Below are 21,579 nucleotides of genomic sequence, written 5' to 3'. Positions count from 1 at the left end.
TGTGTAATGATAGCCTTGTACATGCCAAACTGTCACAGGGAAATGTGCTGTTGACATATTCTGTTCTTCACCCTTCATCTTGCAATTACACTCACAACTGTATGGTAGCAGCCTCCCTAAACTTCATGCATGATTTTATTTTATTCATGTAGTTATTTACTCTTAATGTTGATTTTATTGTTTTTAAGTAATCTGTGATATGAAATGAACGATAATGAGCTATATACTTATTATTTTTTTTTTTTACAAAAGAATGACTAATTCTCATAAATTTTTATTCAGTCAACTTTAACTGAAAAAGAAATCTGTCGCACTTGAGTTTTCTTGATAAAATAATAAGGGTATTATGGTATATACTTTACTTCGAAGTGTGTCTACTTAACCATGTTAACCTGTGCCAGTTCGGCATGTGTAACCTGCTATACTCTGTTATATAATGTACAATTTGGTCAACTAATTAAAACAACAGCTGACGTATTCAAATCTGGAAAACGTTTGATGTTCTTTTCTTTAAAACTGATGCTTAATATATAGGATTCATAAACTCCATTTTGTTGTTAAATATTTTTGTTGTAAGTCCTATTAATCATATTGTAGGTGCAAATAAACAGGTACTGATAATAGTTGGGGTGATAGTTAATCAAAATAACTTGTTTTTCTAGTAAATATAGGATAAACATATAGTTTTTAATTGGATTTTCTTTTGTTATGTAATTTCCTAAATTTATTTTAGAATAATGTTTTTGGAATATATAATTATTTTTTTATGTTATTATTTTTTCTGTGTTTCTTTAATCAGTTTATTATTTTGTTTTAGTAAATCTGTGAGTGAATTGTAGAAATAAAAATATATTTACATGAATTTATATATAAATAATTTTTTTTTTTTTAACTATTTTTATTTATAGAAATAATCTTATTTATCAACATTATGTATTTAAATTATTTTATTTCTGTTAAATTTAAGATAATTGTATTTTCTGTTTAGTATTAAAATTTGGTAAATTTTTTGTTTTATGATTTAGAGTTTTTTATTTTATATATATTACATCTTATTTCATTCATTTAACTTTTTTTTTTAATTAGTTACTTTGTTTTCAGTCATTGCATTAAACGTATATATCCTTAAATACTAACAAAGCTTTTTTTTTTTTGGTGTTGGTTAAATGAAAATTATTAATAATTATTTTAGTTAAACTTTAAAATGTATTTTTGGTATACTATAATAAAAAATTGATTTATTTCAGTAACTCTACATATTATTATTGTTGTTTACGCCTCATTATTTCCTGTTAAATGATATATATATGTTTTTAAATTAAAAAAAAAATAAATAAAGAACACATCACTATTTCCTTTTACATTTTTTTATTTTCATTTTCTCATTTCAGTAATTTACTTTATTGTTTTTTAATTTTTTTTCTGTTTAATCTGCACTTAAGTGAAGAGTATATTCTTATTTTTTTATTCGTTGCACTTTTTTGCATGTTTGCACACTGTAAATCTTTTTATTTATATAAATTTTTTATTTTGTAGAAAATTAAAAGTGGGTAAGTTATTTTTTTATATTATTTTTTGTAGCTTTTTATTTAAATATAGATCAGATTATCTTTTTTTTTTAATGTATTTGATAGAAAAAAGGACAATTTAAATAAAGAATAATTTTTATAAAAAAATAAATATATTTATTTAGATCATATGTATTACTAAACGCATTTTTAATAATTTGTGTTTACCGTAACATGATTTATTTTTTCTAATGATTATGATTATTTTTTTATGTTTTATTTTTTTATTTGTTGACATATATATTTTACTTAATCCAAGTTGGTTGTATTTTGTAAAAAATATATTCCATTTTCTATTAATAAAACATATGAAGTTAAGATTACATGTAAAATGTTTGAAATGATCCAGTGAAATATATTCGCTTAAAAATGCACTTAAGTTTATTAAAAAGTTTTTAAAAGTTGAATTAAAAAACTTAAGTTTATTTAATTGCAATTATTAAATTATTAATATAGTAAGTTCTCTTACAATACAGTTGTGTTAGGAAATATTATGAGTCCTTTAGGTGAATTTAAAAAAAAATGTGTGTTGGTGAGTAGCAACATTTAACATTTTTCATAAATCATTTAATTTGTTATTCAAATGTAAAGAGTGGACATACTGCATATTTAGCAATATAATTCCATGATTAAATTAATTCTTAAATTTAATGTATTCTAAAAAGTTGAAAAAATGTATGTTGTTCAAGCACTTTCTTCACATCATTACATAAATAAATAAATTCACATACATACATAAAATGTTATAATAAAATGTAATTATGTGAAAGTAATTAAACAGATTTAATCGCACTTTTTCAGCTTTTAACATATATTAAATATAGTAATTAATTAACATTGAATGTATAGATGTATATAACCTTGTAATAAATTTTAATGATGTGGAAGTCAAACAAATACTATCACATTTTTAATGTAAAATTATCTGTGAAATGGTCATGATATTCCAACATGGAGGATAAAAGGTTGCTTTAAGTTCTTTTTAAATAAAAATCTTAACCTTAATTAAATTCTAAGTTTACTTTCTAGTAAAACTTCAGTAACTCAAAATGAAATAGATCAGTACCAAGGTTAAATTGAAGATTTTCTTTGAAGATAAATATCACTTGCTGTATATAAATATATAGTCATGATCCTTATTACTGTTACCTTTCTCTTTTTTTTTGATGATGAAAAATGCTAGATCATTATTGTGAATCCAGACTTAAGTTCAGTTGAATAATAATAGATTGCTTTTTATGATTCTAAAGTCTCTAAATATCTAAACTCTCAGGTGCGTCTTATGCATTTATCTTGTTACACACATTACAGCCTAATAATCCAGGGTGTGTTTTTAATTAGAACAAAACAAAATGGTGGTGATGAAATTTTAGTTTAACTTCACTCCTAATAGAAATTTCACATCCTAAATACTTAAAAAAACAGTATTTATTCTGTCATCTCATTAAACAGTTCAATCTTTGATCTAATAATATCTTTCCTATTAAAAGCCTTTAATAAAACTATTGATTCTGTCTAACGCAATAAGCATTCTTGGTTTACACACCCACTGGTGTAAGGAGGATGTTATCACAATTAATAAATATAATACAGTAAACAGAATTTATCTGTTGGTTCAATAAGAAGAATTGATGGGATTAATATTAACACATTGAGTGCCAATGAGTAGCTGATGCTTCACACTGAACTCTGCTAAGGGAACTGATGAAATGTTGATGTGTCAAATGTCAGTGATATTTTATGTTGCTGTTATTTGAGTCCAGGCAGCTGGCTTGGGTTAGTTTATCAGTTAGAAAGGCTTTTTCAGTGTAAAGCAATCAATGGATATCTCACCTTGGCAGTTGTTAAATTATTTTTTTCTTTGGTTATTTTATATAAAATAATATAAATATAAAATATTAGTATGTATTTTGACCATGCTGATCAGATGATAACCAAAAATATAATTATCAAATGAAAAGTGATCACACTGTATATTATATAAATGAAAGTCAAGTCTAGTATTAGTAATTCATTTTTTTTTTTTCATTTTACCGAATTTATTATTTAATTAAAAAGAAATTTGCTTCAAATAATAATAAAAAAACTTTATAAATTATAATATGATGTGGAGGGGACTGTGAAAAAAGTGGTTCTCTAAGACCAGTTAATGAGTCAAAAACATTTTATAGACATTTGGCTCAGGCTTGGTGATACACTTGTTTTCTGTACTGAATGTATTAAAAAATTATGCTTTTTATATGTTTATTATTTTGTATTTCACAGCACTACCTGCCATGAGTAATAAATATGCTCATATTGTAACAGTCTGTTTTATGAAGATATATCTTTTTGTTTTTTATAATTAAAAATTATTATTTTCTGATTGGATTTATCATCTGTTGTCACTTTAATATTCACTTCAAAAGATGTAGTAATAACTTATTTAAAGTCCGTTCGTATAAAACAGATGAAATTTTTGGTTCATCAGTCATTACAGCTAATCATCTGGAGTAATGAAATAAATAGTATTTTTCATTGTAAATTACTAATAGTGAATGCATGTGTATATAATAAAGTACTCTTCTGTTAATTTTATTTGAATTCCCTTGCAATATTCAAATTATGATAGAGGAAATTTGAACAAATGCAGTATTGCCCAAAAATGGTAAACTCTTTATTCAAGGATGTTTACAAAGTTTTATTTCCATATAAACAAGTTAGTTTAATTGCTTTTATTACAATTATTGCATTTAGATAAATATAATAAATACATTTTTCTTTTGACATTATGATCTTACATTATAGTTGTTGCGCAGATAAAATTATAATTCTATATTGTCACTTTCAGTTTTATCAGATTTCTTTTATTATAGAAACACATGTTTCAGGAGAACTGACTATATTTATAAATTAACAAAAGAAAAGCTTGTCATTAATCTGTAGTTGAATGTACCATTATATTGTTATGAATGTTATTTTATTTTTGACGCTAATTAAAATTTTAATGTTGTAATTTGAGAGCTCTGATTATAGTGATTAATAATATACGCGGTATACAAATTTTAGAAAAAAAAATATAAAAAAATAATTAGATATTTGACATGAAATATTGGAATGTTTTATGTTTTATTTCATGTTATGCGCTTTTCCTTTCTTTTTTTGTTTACTAAAAATGTTATAGTTTGATATATCCATTAACTTTTTATTTATTTAATTACAAATCCATGTGCCCTTTTAATTAATGGTAGTACAGTTTTCTGGATCATTTCACTTGTTTTCATGTAATTAACGTTTTCATTTTTTTCTTTTTAAATATGTTTTCAAACATTTTATTTTAAAAAAAGTAGTTTTTTGTGATTGTATTTTTTTTATTAATTTTTGTTTAAGATACAAAGAAGTATTAGGAACCACTGATTTTATTTAGTCAGTAAAAATAAAAAAGTTTTGTTGTGGTTTTCTATATTACCAGTATTTGAAATTAGTTGTAGATGATTGATCATAAGGATATCTGCTACGTAGTAATTTTCATTTGCAGTTACATTTTTCATTAATATAAGAAAATTTAACATTAATTCTAGTTATTTTATTAAAAGTAGATGTTATATTTTTTAGATTTCTTTCTGCTCTATGTTCATTTTTTTTTTAAATATTAAAATTTTGCAACTGTTTTTTTTTTTATTGAAACATGTTGTGTAATGATATTTTTATTGTTAAAACTACTGTTAGAATTTGTTTATTCACATTATTACGTCACTTATTTTCTAAAAAAGTAAATAGTATATTTTTTATATGTATATATATATTTATTTAGTTTATTTTTTATTATTTCTTGATAACAAACACCAACAGTGATCAGTGAATTGCACCTAGTATTTAACTACTTGATCTATGTTATAATGCATAGTTTTCATTTATTATTCATTCATTGTCTCATTAATTTTCATCTGATGCTCAATAATTTCTACATTAAGCATTTAAAATTATCATTTTTATTTTATTTTTTACCAAAGGTTACTGCTTTCTGTTTCAAAAGAAACAGAAATATGTTTAAATATGCATATGTTCATGAATATTTTTGTAACAGTCACTGATTTATCAGATGAAATTTAACAAAACATTGAAATTCCAATCACTTTAAGAGAGGTTTGGAGATAATGGAGCTTGGAAAAATAGGTACTTGTATATGTCATCATTCAAGAGAACTTATTTAATGTTAAATGTATAATGATGACATTGATGAAAGAATTCCTAAAGCTTGCTTTGTAATTATTTCTTTCCTTGTTTTTCACACCTGTTTTATAACGGGTCTAAAATAGAAATTTTATAAAATTTGATTATAAATTGTACATTTTTAATTATTTTATGGTTAAGACTTAGTCCTTTATTATTAAAATGATTGTCTTTTAAGTTAAAACTTGTCAGATCCAATCAAATTGAGATAAATTAGATGTAGCAGTTATTAAAAATGAAAATTTTCCATGTTATCTGTTAATACTATTGTCTTACAGTATATATAGGTGATAAGACCAAAATGCATAAAAATGGCATGTTCATGTTAAGAAACAATGTGTGCCATATAGTAGACATATTAGGAAAGCAAGGATTTAAGTTATTTCCCAGTGTTTCTTCAGCGAACCATTTATATATATCATAACTTTCAGAAAAACAAATTGTTATTGTTACTTCTTGTACCTTAGGTACTTTACATGAATAACAATCTGAAGAGACTATAAAGGTGATCTACTTTTATATTCACATTAGCAGTTGTGTTTAAAATAAAATTATGGATATAACTAAAGTGAGACAGTCACTGGAAATGATATTATTCATATTGATTTTTAATACTCTTAATATTTATTTATTTCACTGCAGATATTCCTTATTATCAGTCTATACTATGTATTACTTACATTTTAATAATAATTTACGTGTATTTTTATAAATATTCTAAATATTTTACTTAATTTTTTCAGATTATGGTGGTCCAGCTGATGTTGGAGAATGGACATCAGATCATATACCAATAGCAACATTATACAACGGTTTAAATGAAGGATTACCAACTCGTACTAAAACACCAAAATTATCAATAGTAGAAATGGTATTATATAATATGGCAGCTATGTTAGCCGGTTTTGCTGCTGGTTATGATGTTAGAGTATCAAATGTTTCACCTATACATCCCCGTCTTCAACCAGACAGGTATACAGATTGATTATCTTTATTACTTAAAAATTGAATTGATAATGTCATTATTTAAGCTGAAAAATAACATCATCCAATTTCATGGTTGTATTTTTTCTTATCCCTCCAAAAGTATACAGATTGATTATCTTTATTACTTAAAAATTGAATTGATAATGTCATTATTTAAGCTGAAAAATAACATCATCCAATTTCATGGTTGTATTTTTTCTTATCCCTCCAAAATTACTATTTGATACCAGACTACTACAGAGTTCACATTTAAAAATTGTTCTTTATTTACAAAAAAATAATCAGAATAGTTTAATTCAAAATAATAGTACGGCAAATTAAAAAAAATAGGAAAGAAAAAAACAACTTGTAATAAACTTATTAGGATATCATTATGTGGAATATCTAAAGGAATTCTGGATTCCTGAAGAAGGTATCCTATCAGTTATAACTGGTCAGCGATAAATAAAACAATTCTTGTATATTAAATTATTATTCTAGGTGTGTAAAAACTTAGTAGTTAATGCACCCACACGTATATCTGAGTAGTTTCGTTTGCATATTTACATGCTTTGGTTTAGCTTATTGCTTTATTAATGGCTATCAATCATCTTCCCGAATTTTTATTTATTGATAATGTGTTTTTAAAAAGTATTAATATTAAATGATATATTTATACTGGGTGATCATTTGAAAAGTTACAGCATTTATTATTCAACAACTATCAGTCATCATATTTTTGTTTACAGGCATGTACACCATGCTCAGGGGGGAACCTTTTTAAAATTATTTTCAAAGGGATGGAACCCACCCTCTCTGCGACACCTATTCCAACTCAAAAATCTTAAATGGCAGTGGCAATATTTAATTACATTAATTGGCAACCCAAAAAAATAATGAATTTTGGTGAAAAGAAAATTAAAATTTGCTCACCCCTTTGCTTGGTAAGTTTGAAATACAATTTGAGGTAGTACTTTTTTAAATTTCAGTCCAACAAAAATAACTATAAAATTACATGATATTACTAGTTAAACCATTTGAAATAATCATAATCTGTGTATTAAAAGTGTGAAAATTATTTTTTAAATTGCCAACACACAATTTCACCCTTAAATGCTTTATAAATTTTCAATGAAAACTATTTTAAATGAGACAGTGTAGCTTGTGACATCTCGTTGGAAGGCTCTTTGAATAACAAGTAATTTGGTGCAAATAAAATAAAAATTGGTTCAGTGGTATTGAAGTTATGATTAAAAATGTGGTTTTTTAGGTTATGCTGGAATACAGTGTTACTGAACCAAAGCATTAGGTCTGAAATCATCCGTTCTTGTTAAAAATGTGGATTTTAGGTTTCTCCAGCATTGAAAAAAATGTACTAGTAAACACAGCTTATAACATCAGTTAAACATACAAAAAACCAATAATAAGACATACCTTTTTGCTGGCAACATGTTCAAAAATTTATTACCTTGTTGTTACAGGTTATAGTTTTCTGCCAATTATTGAGATCTTAGTTTCTATGGTAAATCTTCGCAAATTGTTTTCTTTCATATTGTATGTAATTGGTGGCAAAAAGTATTTATTGTATTTATTTCATCATCATGTTTTATTTAAATTGTTGTGTTCTTTAGTTAAAATTGGCATTTGGCTTGTGTTAATGTTCTACCATTTGGCTTTTCATTTTTTGTCTTTAGTAAATTTATCTCGCTGAAATGGCTTATAATCTGAAAGAAAGGACTGAACTAAATTTTTTCATTTGAAGAACAAAATAAATATGCTAGAAGAACTGCTCACGCGTTTAATTAACAGCATCCAAATAAAAATGTTTCACACTCTTATATTGTAAAAAACCTGTAAAAAAAATTCCAAGAAATGGGATGTCATGAATAAGGAATGTGCAAGGCAAAAGGTTTTAGATAAATTAACTTATGGTTCTCTTTCACTGCATTAAAATTGAATAATTTTTTTCTGAATAAAATTCAACTGCATCAAGAACTGAATCAGGATGATGCCGACAGAAGGATTGAATTCTGTGAAGAAATGATTTAATTAATAGATGCCATCTAATGTTTACGAAAAATATTTGTTTTTCTGATGAATTTACCTTCTTTCTGAATGGTTTTGTTAATAAACATAACTGCCGACTGGAACGATGTATAAACTCATGTTTTCAATGTTTCCAGCATCTTGTAAAAATAAATGTGTGGGCCGGGATTTACGGTGATCACATAATTGTTCCAGTATTTATCGATGGAAATTTGACAGGTAAAAAGTATTTACAGTTGCTGGATGAAATTATTCACCCATTAATAGTACATGCCTTAGAAAATCAGTCAGATGATGCGCTTCACTTTCAGCAAGATGGATCACCTGCTCACTATTCACTTCCAGTTCGACAATGGTTGGACTGAATATTTTGTGGAAATTGGCTAGGTAGAAGACGAACAGTTGAGTGGCCGGCAAGATCTGCTGATCTTACACCACTGGACTTTCTTTTGTGGGGTCATTTAAAATCAATGATTTATAAAGATATTTCTGCTTAACATACAAGAGTTGAAAAATAAAATTGGAACAGCACGTAGGGATGTAACTAAAGAAACATTAATAAAAGTAAGATGTGAATTTCAAGAAAGACTTTATTATTGTTTACAGGAAAACGGAAATCATTTTGAACAAATAATTTAAAAATTGATACTTTTATTTTATTGAGGTAAAAAAAAATGTACTTCATTTATTATTTTTTAAGGACTCTTATTGTTAAAAACCTTCATAACAAAATTAACTAATGAATGATTTAAGCTTAATTTTTTTTTTAACAATTATTAATTTATGAATTAGTTTTTATTTAATTAGTACGTTTATCTGGTAATAAATTTTTAAACATGGTACCAGCAAAGAAGTAGGTACCTTATTATTGGTTTTTTGTATGTTTAACTGATGTTATAATTTTATGTTTACTGGTACATTTTTTTAATGCTGGAAAACCCTAAAATCCATATTTTTAATAAGAACAGATGATTTTAGACCTAATGCTCTGTGTTAGTAACACTGAATCCCAATGTAACCTAAAAAGCAACAACACTTTTTTAATCATAACTTCAATACCAGTGAACCAATTTTTATTTTATTTGCACCAAATTACTTGTTATTCAAAGTGCCTTCCAATGAGATGTCACAAGCTACATCATCTCATTTAAAAAAAAAATAAGTTTTCAACCCTTGAAAATTTATAAAACATTTAAGGGTGAAATTTTGTGTTAGCAATTTAAAAAATAATCTTCACACTTTTAATCCAGAGATTATGATTATTTCAAATGATTTAAGAAGTAATATCATGTAATTTTGTAATGTTATTTTTGTTGGACTGATATTTTTTAAAAATTTACCCCAAATGGTTTTTCGCACCTACCGAGTGAAGGGGTGGGCAGATTTTAAATTTTCTATGAACCAAAATTCATTATTTTTTCAATATGTCAATTAATGCAATTAATTGTTACCATTATCATTACAAAGTTTTGAGTTTTTAATTTAGATATAATGATACCAGCAATAATTTATAAAAAAATATAAATACCAACAAAAGATATGAATTTGTGTTATACAGGTGTATCAAAAATTTCTCCCAGGATTTTCATAACCTATTCTACTTGTGAAAATAATGGAAAAAGTTCATATAAACATATGTCCTAAAATGCTTTGTTTGCGAGTTATGACTATGAATGATTTCACTTAGATTTAAGCTACTCTGGTGAAATGAGGTCGTATTGAAATTTGTAGGATGTTAATTAACACTTAGAGTGCTGGGGGTATCAAAATGTGACTGTTTGTATAATGCTTAGCCATTTTTGCTTATATTTGTAACTTTGTAAATTTAGGACTAAAAGTAATATAAAATTGGTACTTCCATAACTGAAACCCTCAAATCTTCTAGTTTCAAATGATATATAATATATACTTCTAACATTTATGAATAAAAAGATATAGCAGATTTTTGAAAGCCTGTTTTTAAGAAAAAAAAAATTTTTTTTACATTCGGTTCACACTTAAACACTATCACTAACACTAATATTTATTAAAATTACAGTAGGCCTACACCAAAATAGTTTTACTTTTTTAAATATTTAAAAACAAAAAATTTAATTTACAGATAATTTTTTTTTGAATGAAAAGTTTTAAAACAAGCATCTTTACATAAAGCGATTTTGCATTCACAACAGTGAAATGATGTATCCTTTCTTGTCACTTTCTCATTTTCTTTCTTCCCTTTTCAGAGCAAACCTTGCACATTCTCTGACATAAGGGAATTTTCCTGGTGGCATCGGAATTTTCTCTAGAAAATGTTTTCACGTTACGTGAAATCGTTGAAATTACGTGTTTTCAATTACAAACACGTAATTTCAACGACTGTAACTGCACGATACCAAATCGATTTTATAATAATCTATATTACCAAAAGCGCACTCCGTGCCTTATTTAGGTACTAAAATGTATATGAAAAGTAGTGGAGTTGAATAAATCCTGTCTTTTGACGGTATATTACACAATAACACGTAATATGAACTCTGTCAAATGACGTGATCCGCATTTCTCGGTAGTTACGTCATTCCGTCAAGTGACGGGAACAGCACTCTAAGTGTTAAGGGGCATAATTAGTGATTTATTTATACAAATAAAATAAAATAAGATCCCAGAACTGTATCTGCTGTAGTCTATGAAAAATCTGGGGTGAAAACCAATAAATTGTATGTATGCATGCATATAGACGTATAAAATGCAATAATTATACATCTTTCTGAATTGCTGATTTAATAGATCTTTTTGTATTATAAAAATATTTAATTGTTATTTATGATGACAGAGTAATCATAATTTAAAAGAATTTACGCTAAAATGATGAAATGTTTATCAAAAATAATTATTTTGAAATGTTGGACTTTACAGTATATAATGCAAATGTTGGCATGGAAATAATCAGAGCAGATATCTCATTGAACAAACAAATTGAGTTCTCCATTTTTCTCAATGTTTTTTAATTTGATTCAGGTCGGATGAAGATGGTGATGAAAGAAGATGGTGGGGTGAGACAGGTGTAGGTTCTAATCGTAAACCATATCTAGGGACTGATTATGAATTCTCATCTACATCTGGTAAGCTTTTATAATTAATTTTATATTAAAAATAATTTCAATTTCTCAATGATTAATTGAAAAGGAAGTTGTGTTCATTATTTAAGATGGAACTGTCTTTTAAATCAAATTATTGGTTGATTTGTTTCAACAAAGAGATATCACAGGGTTAGCTAGACAGTGAATGGAATGAGGATGTCTTTGATATTTGTAATTAATAGTGATTAACATTTTTAAACTGATTGAACCTTCACTACTTAATGCGGTACAGTTCGTTGTGAATAGTCAAAAATGGTAATAACTTCCTTTCAGGTTTTGAGTTTTTATTGTATGCTCGATTCAGTCTGATAACCTAAAACAAGCTGGTTTGATTGATGACTATATTTTGTACCTGAATTGTTAAGAAGTTGCCTATATGGACAACATAGAGCATTATATTTACCTTATATACTATTGTATTTAGGAATTTTCCTGGAGTTTATAAACATACAGAAAGAAATGATAAACGTAATAAAGTCCATCAGTTCTACTGAATTATAATGTGTTTGTTTACAGAAAAAAATGAAATTAAGACTTTTTTTACATAAATTTCCATTCTTACTACATAAAAGGAGATTTAGTATCTTTGATTCAAGAATTTTGGTTGTTTTACGCTTTATTATAATAGATAAAAACTAAAATTATTTCCTTAAGTGAAGAATAATTTTATAGATATACAGATAGAGTAGTTTTATTTATTGCTTTGTAGTGCAACAAAGTCCACTTAAATAGATGTAGTCTATTCATTACTTCCATCTAATATTCATACATCATGCTTTGTTCAAATTTTATGTTATAAATTATAAACAGTTCACAATAGTTACAGCTTTAAAAATGTTATATTATTATTTTAATTATGTATCCTTTCTGTGTAGAAGTGTGCTCTGTACTAAGAAAATTTAACTCTTTTCCACTACGACTGTATGAATGCATTTATTGATTCCTGCACAAAAGTTTTGTAATTAGAATTCATGAATAAACAGGATTACCTGATAAATCTAATTCCTTATGAAAACTTATTACTCAACTTGATTCAACTAATAATGTGTTTGCAAACATTAATTTGGAATAGAATGTGACAGAGCGCAAAAAATTAGAAACATCTTTCTTAATGTTTTTCAATAGTTAATATGAAAAATATAATCACTGCAGCCAAGATACAAGAGGTGGTTGAAATGTAATGCATAGTCGCTCGCAACTTGCAGAAGAAAAGAGATTATCAATTGAAATAAATATGGCATAAAAGTACATTTTATTTGCTACAAAATCTTACATATATTTTTCCATGTAGTCACCATTTACAGCTACGTATCTATCTCAATAGTGAACTAGTCTTCTCATTCTACCAATAAGAATGCTGATGGCCTTTCCTTGACTCATAACCTCACTGTGTCCTTTGCTTCATCATTGTAGTTAAATGAATACTCCTCTTTAATTGCAGAAGTAGCAGGGCACCAAATTTGGTGAGTACAGTGGTGGTGGAATAGGTTTGCATTTCAACTTCGCACAAGCATTGACGTTTGCATACAATGTATGTTGTTGAGCATTATTGTGTTGCAGAGTTATTGACTCTAGATTGTTAAATATGATACATGCAACATCTCTATTTTTCATATTGAACTTATTCAACCCAGTTTCCAGGTGGTCAGTCATATACATGAGTTTGAAATCCCAGTTCACTGTCAAGAAACGTTTTTTTTAGGGAGTTGTGTTGTGAATTTTTTTGCTTGTATCAAATTCATTCTTATACAGGAATGGGCAATTTTGTTGTTAGAAAAATTTACTTATAAATAACATTAACAAATTTTTTTCAAGCAGGCATACTAAATAAAATACTCAAAATAAACAAGTTCTCAATCATAGTGAAAACAAATTTAAAAAAAAATGTTATTTAGTTTTATTATCAACACACATAACCATAATCACTATTGTTAAAGCATACACTAATGCCACAAAAATTGTTGTCCTAATGTAGCATTTAACATATGACCAGTAGGTTTTAATTAAATACATTTTCAAACTTACATGGATATTTGTCGTTATAATAAATGCTTGAATTTTTCAAAATTGATTCAAGGTGTTATTAAATGGATTAACCTGTATATTTCTTACAAATGTGAAACTTTAATATCATTATTGAGAATTTTTACCATTTTAAACAATGCAGTGAAATAGAAAAAACTACACAAAATAAAAGTAACAAGAATCTTTGATAATTAAAATGCTGAGAAGTAGATTTGTCATAATTCTTTTTTGTAATGTAGCATTTTCATTAATACATTGGTTTGGCATGATATATGATTAATGCAACAAATTAAAACTGTAAGTAATGTAACACATCTGTGAACAAATTTGAAGTGTGTGCATGCACGCGCGCATGTGTGAATCCATGGTATATAAAATGGTTACTATTCTACTATCTATGAAGTCTTTATAGTAGTTGTGTATATGTACTTTTATTGCACAAAATGTTTTGAAAATGATTTCCAATGAAAACTTAAGTTTCAGTAAGTTTTAAAAAAGATATTAAATATTTTGTGTGCACTATTTTTCAATATTTAGATTATCCATTATAAGAAATGACTGCCACAGTCAAGAGAGTGGATATCTGAATTTAGATTTTTACTTTTACAAGGGCTGTTGTTAAGTCAATGCAAAGTCAAGAATTACTTCTCATGATAAATTGTTGAGGCCATTCTTAGCTCCTTCATCTAGGAGCTTACACCAGGTTTAGTGAGATACATTCATGATTTTATTGTTGGTAGACACGAGTCAATGAAATATTGTAATTTATGAAAAATAGATGAAAGATACTTCTTTCATTTGGTGGTCGAACATTATTTTTTGAAAGGCACAATGAAATTAAAGCCATGCTGGATAAATATATGGTTATATTTAAATACAATATAATGAACAGTTTGCAAATGGTTTAGTTATTTTTGGAATTTTTTCATGAGCACAGACTCTCAATGTTCCACATGATCTGTTGAAGTTACAACTGCTGAAAATGTTAAAAATATTCAACTGATGATGGAGGATAGAAGATTGAAAGTGTGTGAAATCACTTTAGGCATGTCAAATGAACGGGTGCAAATTATTTTACACAAATATTTACATAAAAAGTGCCCCTAAGATGGTTGTTGCATTTGCTCACAGTTGATCAAAAGTATGAATGAAAATAATCATTTGTAAGCATGGTTTGGGCCTGTTTTGACAAAATTGAGAGGAATTTTTGCATCATTTCATATCAGTTGAGACTGGGATACATCACTATAAACCTGAAACTAAGGAACAGTAAAAACAGTGGGTACAATCAGGAAACTTGCTTCAAAGAAAATGGAAAACCATTTTATCAGCAGGAAAAGTGATGGCCATTTTTTTTTAGATGCTCTTGGCATAATTCTTTCTGGAGAAGGATAAAATAATAACTGGGCAATACTATGCATCTTTGCCGATCATCCAAATGAGGAAATAAAGAAAAAATGAACACATTTGATGAAAAAGAAACTTCTTTTTTTGCCAAGATAATACATCATCTCACTCTTCTGAGATTGCAATAGTAAAATTGTTTAAAATATGTTATAAAATTCTTCTCTATCTCTATGCTTGCTGGATTTAGCACTTTTGAACCATTTTCATTTTTCAAGTATGAAAAAGTACCTTTTTGAAGAGAAATTTACGTGAACTGGGGAAGTTATTACTGAAACATCTGCTCATTTTGAAGGTTTGGATGAAACACTATAAGGGTTGGAGTGAAATACTTTGAGCATCATTGAACTTAGTGTATAGACTTCAAAGAAAATTATGTTGAGAAATAAAAAAACTTTTTTCTAAAAATTGTGTCTTGTTCTTTTTTGCAGTTATCAAACCCTCATAAAATGTTCATAAAAATATATTTTGTTATCCAAAGAGTTCAAATGCAAGAAATTAAAAAAATTATTTTTCTAAAGTTTTTTAAAAATAATTTGTCAAAAGTTTTTTAAAAATAATTTTATTGATAAGTAAAATATTGAAAACATACAATATCAAAATTTTGTATATCTTATAGGCAAATCTTATATTAAGTTCATTCTTTTCTGAATGTGGATGATAATTTTTACGTGTTAATTATTTACAGGTTATCCACATAATACTTACCATGGTCCACCAAAACACTATCGACCAATGTTAAATAATTTAGGCATGAATGATACAGAAGCCAAACCTTTAAGGTTTACTGATTCACCACAACACTATGGTTTAAAAGTATTAACTCCAGCTCCATCACCTCGAAGGAAATCAAGCACTGCCAGTATAGAAGCTAATGAGGTAATTCTTACTTTTGTTTATTTTTATTCTCTTATTCATTGATTTAAATTTGTATTCAAGGTTCAATTAATTGTTTATTTTTTTTAAATATAAATACAGTGTCTGTGCTGTTGTGTTTGATACAGATAATTTGACAACTCTTACCAGATTTCTTTCAATTTTCATCAGTATATAGAGAATTTAAATAAGAAGAGTTTTGGGTGTGTTTTGTTATACTATTAGTAAACTGGAATATGCAGTGAATAAATTAGTGAAGTAAATGCCAAGCAAATTACTTCAAGTTATTTTTCCCAAAACATGATGAAAACGCTCGCTTCACTCGCTAACCTTGACTAATTAACACCGTAATTTTTTGAATATTTATTTAATAAATTCAGTAATTATTGCAATTATTTATTATTTAAATAATAATTATTGCAATTAAAAAATAATAATAATAATTCAGTAATTATTATTATTTAAATAATAAATAATTGCAATAATTACTGAATTTATTAAATAAATACTCAAAAAATTACGGTGTTAATTAGTCAAGGTTAGCGAGCGAAGCGAGTGTAGGTTAAGTTTGGTTAAATTATATTTATAAAATAAATATTTATTTATTTATGTTAAACTCTATATCGGCCCATTTTCCACCAAAATCCGATTGACTACTTTGTTTTTAAATAAAGCTGTAGTGGCGATGGCATTAATGCGTGAGTACCCAAAAATCTAAGGTGGCAGATTTCTACAGAGCAGGAATTGCAAAGCTTGGGCATTGTTGCCTCAATTTAAATGGCAACTATGTAAAAAGATAGTTTAAGATTTGAAAATCCCTTTCAAATGTATATAATAAATTTTTTTTTTTAGTTGTTGGTTGTTTATTTCAAAATGAAAGTTACTTTCTGGACAACCCTCATATCTTGTCTTATATAGCTTAGTCATGATAAGTTGAAAATTTTCAATTTTTTCATTTTGTTCTTACAAACCTTGTGATAGTGAGTGATACATGTATGTTGTAGAAATCTTTAAAGAAAGTTTAATTTAGAAAATAAGTCTAACATTCATTCTAAAACTTTTTTCACTTCTTTTATCATTTTCTCAATACTGTGAAGGGAAAACTGGAAAGATGTAATTAAAATAACTTAATACACTGATTAGATTGTTGAGCAATTGAATACTTGCTCTAAATTAATGAAGTAAGATAATAAATTATTCATTTGTGTTGAAGTTGTAACTGGACAGTAATACTTGATATATTTCTGGCACTGGAAATGGCCACTTATTAAGCTGAATATTGGTAGCAGAAGTAGGTAGGGATTCACCTTAATAGATGGGCTCTGAAAAGAGTTGTGTCTGATCTTCAAGTTCGTGGAGCAGACAATAGTGATGGTCAGGCCAGCCCTGGATTCTAAACCTTGGATGGTTCTTAAAAGATGCATTCTGGTTCACTATATGGTGGTAATGGTTGGAAATCTGACTGGGATGATAGTCAGTTTTGAGGTGACCAGGCACCTTTATCTTGAGGAGGGATCCCGAATATAATTTTTGAATAAAGATCATTCCGACTGATTACCATGGTACAATACCAGTTTACTAATATTAAAATAGCAAGTCTCTCAGTTATTTTCTTCAAACCAGTCTGATAATACCTTAAAATAATACAGACAGTGATGACAATAAATTTTTGCTGAAATCTTAACACGGATATCAGTTTCTATATTATTGCAATTTGTTATTATTACTAGACCGGCTTCTACATAAAGATGGATGACAAATTCAGTATAGTAACAATACTACAAGTTCTTTTTATTTTAAATATAATAAAATAATTATTTAAATGAATGATCTTCTACAGAAATAAAGGAGTTAAATATTTTCCAGGGATATAATTAATTTCATTTTTACTAATAGTTTTTAGTCGTAGAAAATTTCTATGTTTTTTTAATACCTTTTATTATATGATTTAAGTGGTTTTTCCTTTTTAACTACAGGAGTATTTCTATGAAACCATGCTGTCACCACTTGTTTTTGTATATAAATTTCACTCTTCCCCTCTCCTTTTCTGGTCGCAGTTTAATTTTACATGGGATGTATATAATAATCAATTTTTCATCAAAATAATTTTTATTAATAACGTTTGTAGAATGTAACAGTGTAGTAAGAAATGTATAACATATGTATCTGTTAGTAAGCAACAACACATAAACTTATGGAATAGCAGAATAGCATATAATATAAACAATTACAGTTTAATACAATATTTTTTCAGTGTAGTTTAATTCAGATATAATGAATTTTACTGGTTTTTACCTAATCAGAGTACTCAGTAGCAGCTATGTTTAGTCATTCCCATTTTTCATTTAAAAAATTTTTTTTATCATGCTTAGATTATATATGTTATTTGTAAATTAACCCACAGTCGGACTTACTAATAAACTGATCTTCTTATTAACACAGTGCATGTGCAGTAGATACCAGCTAAGCTTAAATATTGTCACACGTCCAGTCAGTCGCCAATTTATTTTGTACTGCTCCAGTAGTATGTAATAATGACGAGTGATGGTTCTGTGAGAGAATGGCGCAGGAAATTGAGGGAAGGGCAAACCTATGTGCATGACAAGGAAGGAAAAGGTGACATTCTATTGTGAGTGTGAGCTTGTAGAAATAATTGCACATGCTGTTTGTGATAAATACCATTTTACAATTACTGTACTTAAAATTTTCCTCATATTTCAGAATCCACTACTCTTCACAGAATTGTTACTGATTGATTGGGTTTTCCTAAGCATAATGTTCAGTGAGTATCAGAAGTATCAGAACAACTTAAAGATGCCGACTAAATGAAAAGATTAGAAGCAGCACTGACTCTTCTTCAGGAATTTAATAATAAAAGAAGTGAATTTCTTGACAGTATGTTACTGGGTCGAGAAATGGATTTGGTTCATTGATATTGAGCTTGAAGAATGTGGATGCACACATACTTGTCATATAAGCCCAAAAAATTCAAATAAACCAATATGAACAAAAAAATTATGGCTACCATTTTTGAGACTGTAAAGGAATTTTATTGAAAAAACTTATGAAGTCGAGTATGATAGACAAAGCTTAGGAGAGCAATACAGAATAAATTGTAAGAGATTTTAATGAAGGGGATCTTCTATTGCATGGTAATGCACGGCCTCACACTGCTGCTAGCACTAAGGATATACTAAACAAATTTAAGTGATAGATTTCTTATCATCCCTTACAATCCTGATTTGGGATTATCTTATTTTCATCTACTCATAAAAATTGAAGAACTGGCTGGCTAGTCAATACTTCAAAAACAGTGGTGAACTCATAGACAGAGTTAATAAATTGATGGGTATTTTGGCAGTCCCATTCTTTGGGAGTAGATAAGCTGGTGTCATAATATAAGTCCTTGAATTTGGACAAGGACTATGTCGTGAAGTAATATAAGTGTGTATGTAATTTTTTTATGTAGTAAATCTTTTTCAGTTTATTTCAATTTCTCGACTGAAGCTTAATTTACAAATAATCATCATATTTTGTGAAATGCTTGTGCTTTATATAGTTATAAAATATCAAGATTACTGTACGGGCATTGTACATAATCAACATTTATATATAAGCAGTGCACATAATCAACATTAATATATAAGCAGTGCACTATGTTTTTTAATGTTTATTGTTTTTAGAAATTGTAATATTATGATATTTTAGTTATTAGATTAAATAAAGATTATTGATCAATATTATTTATGCCCGCATGTGTAAACAATAAGCACAGATATTCTTATTTTTGTTTATTTTACTTTTCTATCTAAAAATAATATATATATTAACTTTTTGATCAGCATTTTTATCGTATGGTGAATATATATTTTAGTTTTTACTAAAAACAGATATATAATTCTATCATCTTACCTTATATTTGTCATAGGAATATTTTTTCCTAGGTGTTTCACCTAATCAAAGTATCAAAATCATCAGGGAATAAAAATTATCCACATCACATTTTGTTAGCCTCAAACACATAACACCATATCGCAGTATTACATATTAAAGTATGTATTTACAAAGAGCATGCAAAATTGTTGTGTTATCTGGTCCAAGTTTAGACCTGAAAGATTAAAATTATATTAACTTTTATCTTTTATTGCCAATGCAGAAAACATGTTATCAGTTTTTATTTTCTAAAAACAGATCGACAAGGAGTGAGTGTTCAGTATTTACCACTTACTATTTATATTTATTGGCTAAATTGTTTTAAGTACATTTACTAGCTAGGAATTGATTATTCATTAAAAAAAGACAATAAACTGTAGTTACCTAAGAATTGAAATTTACCTAAGAAATGCAGAGTTTAAAAGTCAAGATAAGTATATGTGCACTGTGTGTTAATGATATACTTACAGCTATTTGTGCTTCTCTAGCAGGTATTGAATTCTATAATGTGATTGTAGTTGGCCTTAAATTATTTGAAATAATGAAAAAAAAATGTTTCCCAGTATTTATTTTCTTAATAATGTATGCATTTTATTTGGAAAATTTTGTGATTATTATGGAGAATAATTTTTTCTTAAATATTTTCAGTCATTTCCACCTCCGCCAGCACCAAGTGGTGGAATGATGGAGCTTAGGATCACATCCGGTACCGGTTATCCATCTCCTGAAGTCAGTAGACATGACAGTCATTATAGAAATGATTATTATCACAGACAACCTTCAGAATATTACACTCAACCTCCATCCGAATATTCGACTCCAAGTGGACATTATGCTGATAGATTATTTTCAGATATAGCTAGTGAATATCAACCTTACGTTTACGATAACCCGAGTAGTAGTGTAAGCAGTGCCACTACTGTTAGTGCTAGGACTTCTTCTAGACTTTATAATCATCGAAGAACACCTTCAAATGTATCAAATGCATCTTCTTGTGGAGGTAATGGTGCTTCTAATATTAATCCCACATTCCGTTTAGAAAGTGATGAACAAGCAGATTATCAGCAACAGTATTATCATCATCATCCATCACCTTATTTATCTTCAAGACAGAGACATCAAGGTGAATATTTTTCTAGACAAAATTCAGTAGATTCTAATAATTCGACTGAAAGACCTGCTACATTAGAAGTTGGTGGTACTAGATTACGTTCGAGTTTGAAAAGGTATAATTATACACCTACAAGTCAACGATCGAACACTGGCGGTTCATCATCATCTGGTCCAGGTAAATATTTATAAATTAAATTATTTAGGGTTCACAATCTTTTGATGCTATGAACATAAAAAAAAAAATTATCGAGTATACATTCCATTGAAGTTGATGCTCTCAAAAATAAAATCAAACTTACTAGGCACAGTTCATTTCG

At 27.3% G+C, this 21,579-nt stretch overlaps 1 protein-coding gene across 2 annotated transcripts in view; it reads left to right on the top strand.

Moving 5' to 3' along the window:
• The window catches only part of LOC142331760 (mitogen-activated protein kinase kinase kinase 11-like), a 532,753-nt gene that overhangs the window by 504,382 nt on the left and 6,792 nt on the right, over positions 1–21,579 (top strand). For both annotated transcript variants that reach the window (XM_075377837.1, XM_075377836.1), the window contains 4 exons: positions 6,524–6,752; positions 11,790–11,893; positions 16,029–16,219; positions 20,798–21,437. In XM_075377837.1, the coding sequence (XP_075233952.1) occupies positions 6,524–6,752; positions 11,790–11,893; positions 16,029–16,219; positions 20,798–21,437 (1,164 nt within the window). The remainder of the gene's footprint in view (positions 1–6,523; positions 6,753–11,789; positions 11,894–16,028; positions 16,220–20,797; positions 21,438–21,579) is intronic.

The sequence above is a fragment of the Lycorma delicatula genome, chromosome 10 (genome assembly GCF_047948215.1).
Source record: "Lycorma delicatula isolate Av1 chromosome 10, ASM4794821v1, whole genome shotgun sequence".
Classification (NCBI taxonomy): domain Eukaryota; kingdom Metazoa; phylum Arthropoda; class Insecta; order Hemiptera; family Fulgoridae; genus Lycorma; species Lycorma delicatula.
This window is presented reverse-complemented; position numbering and strand designations above follow the sequence as displayed.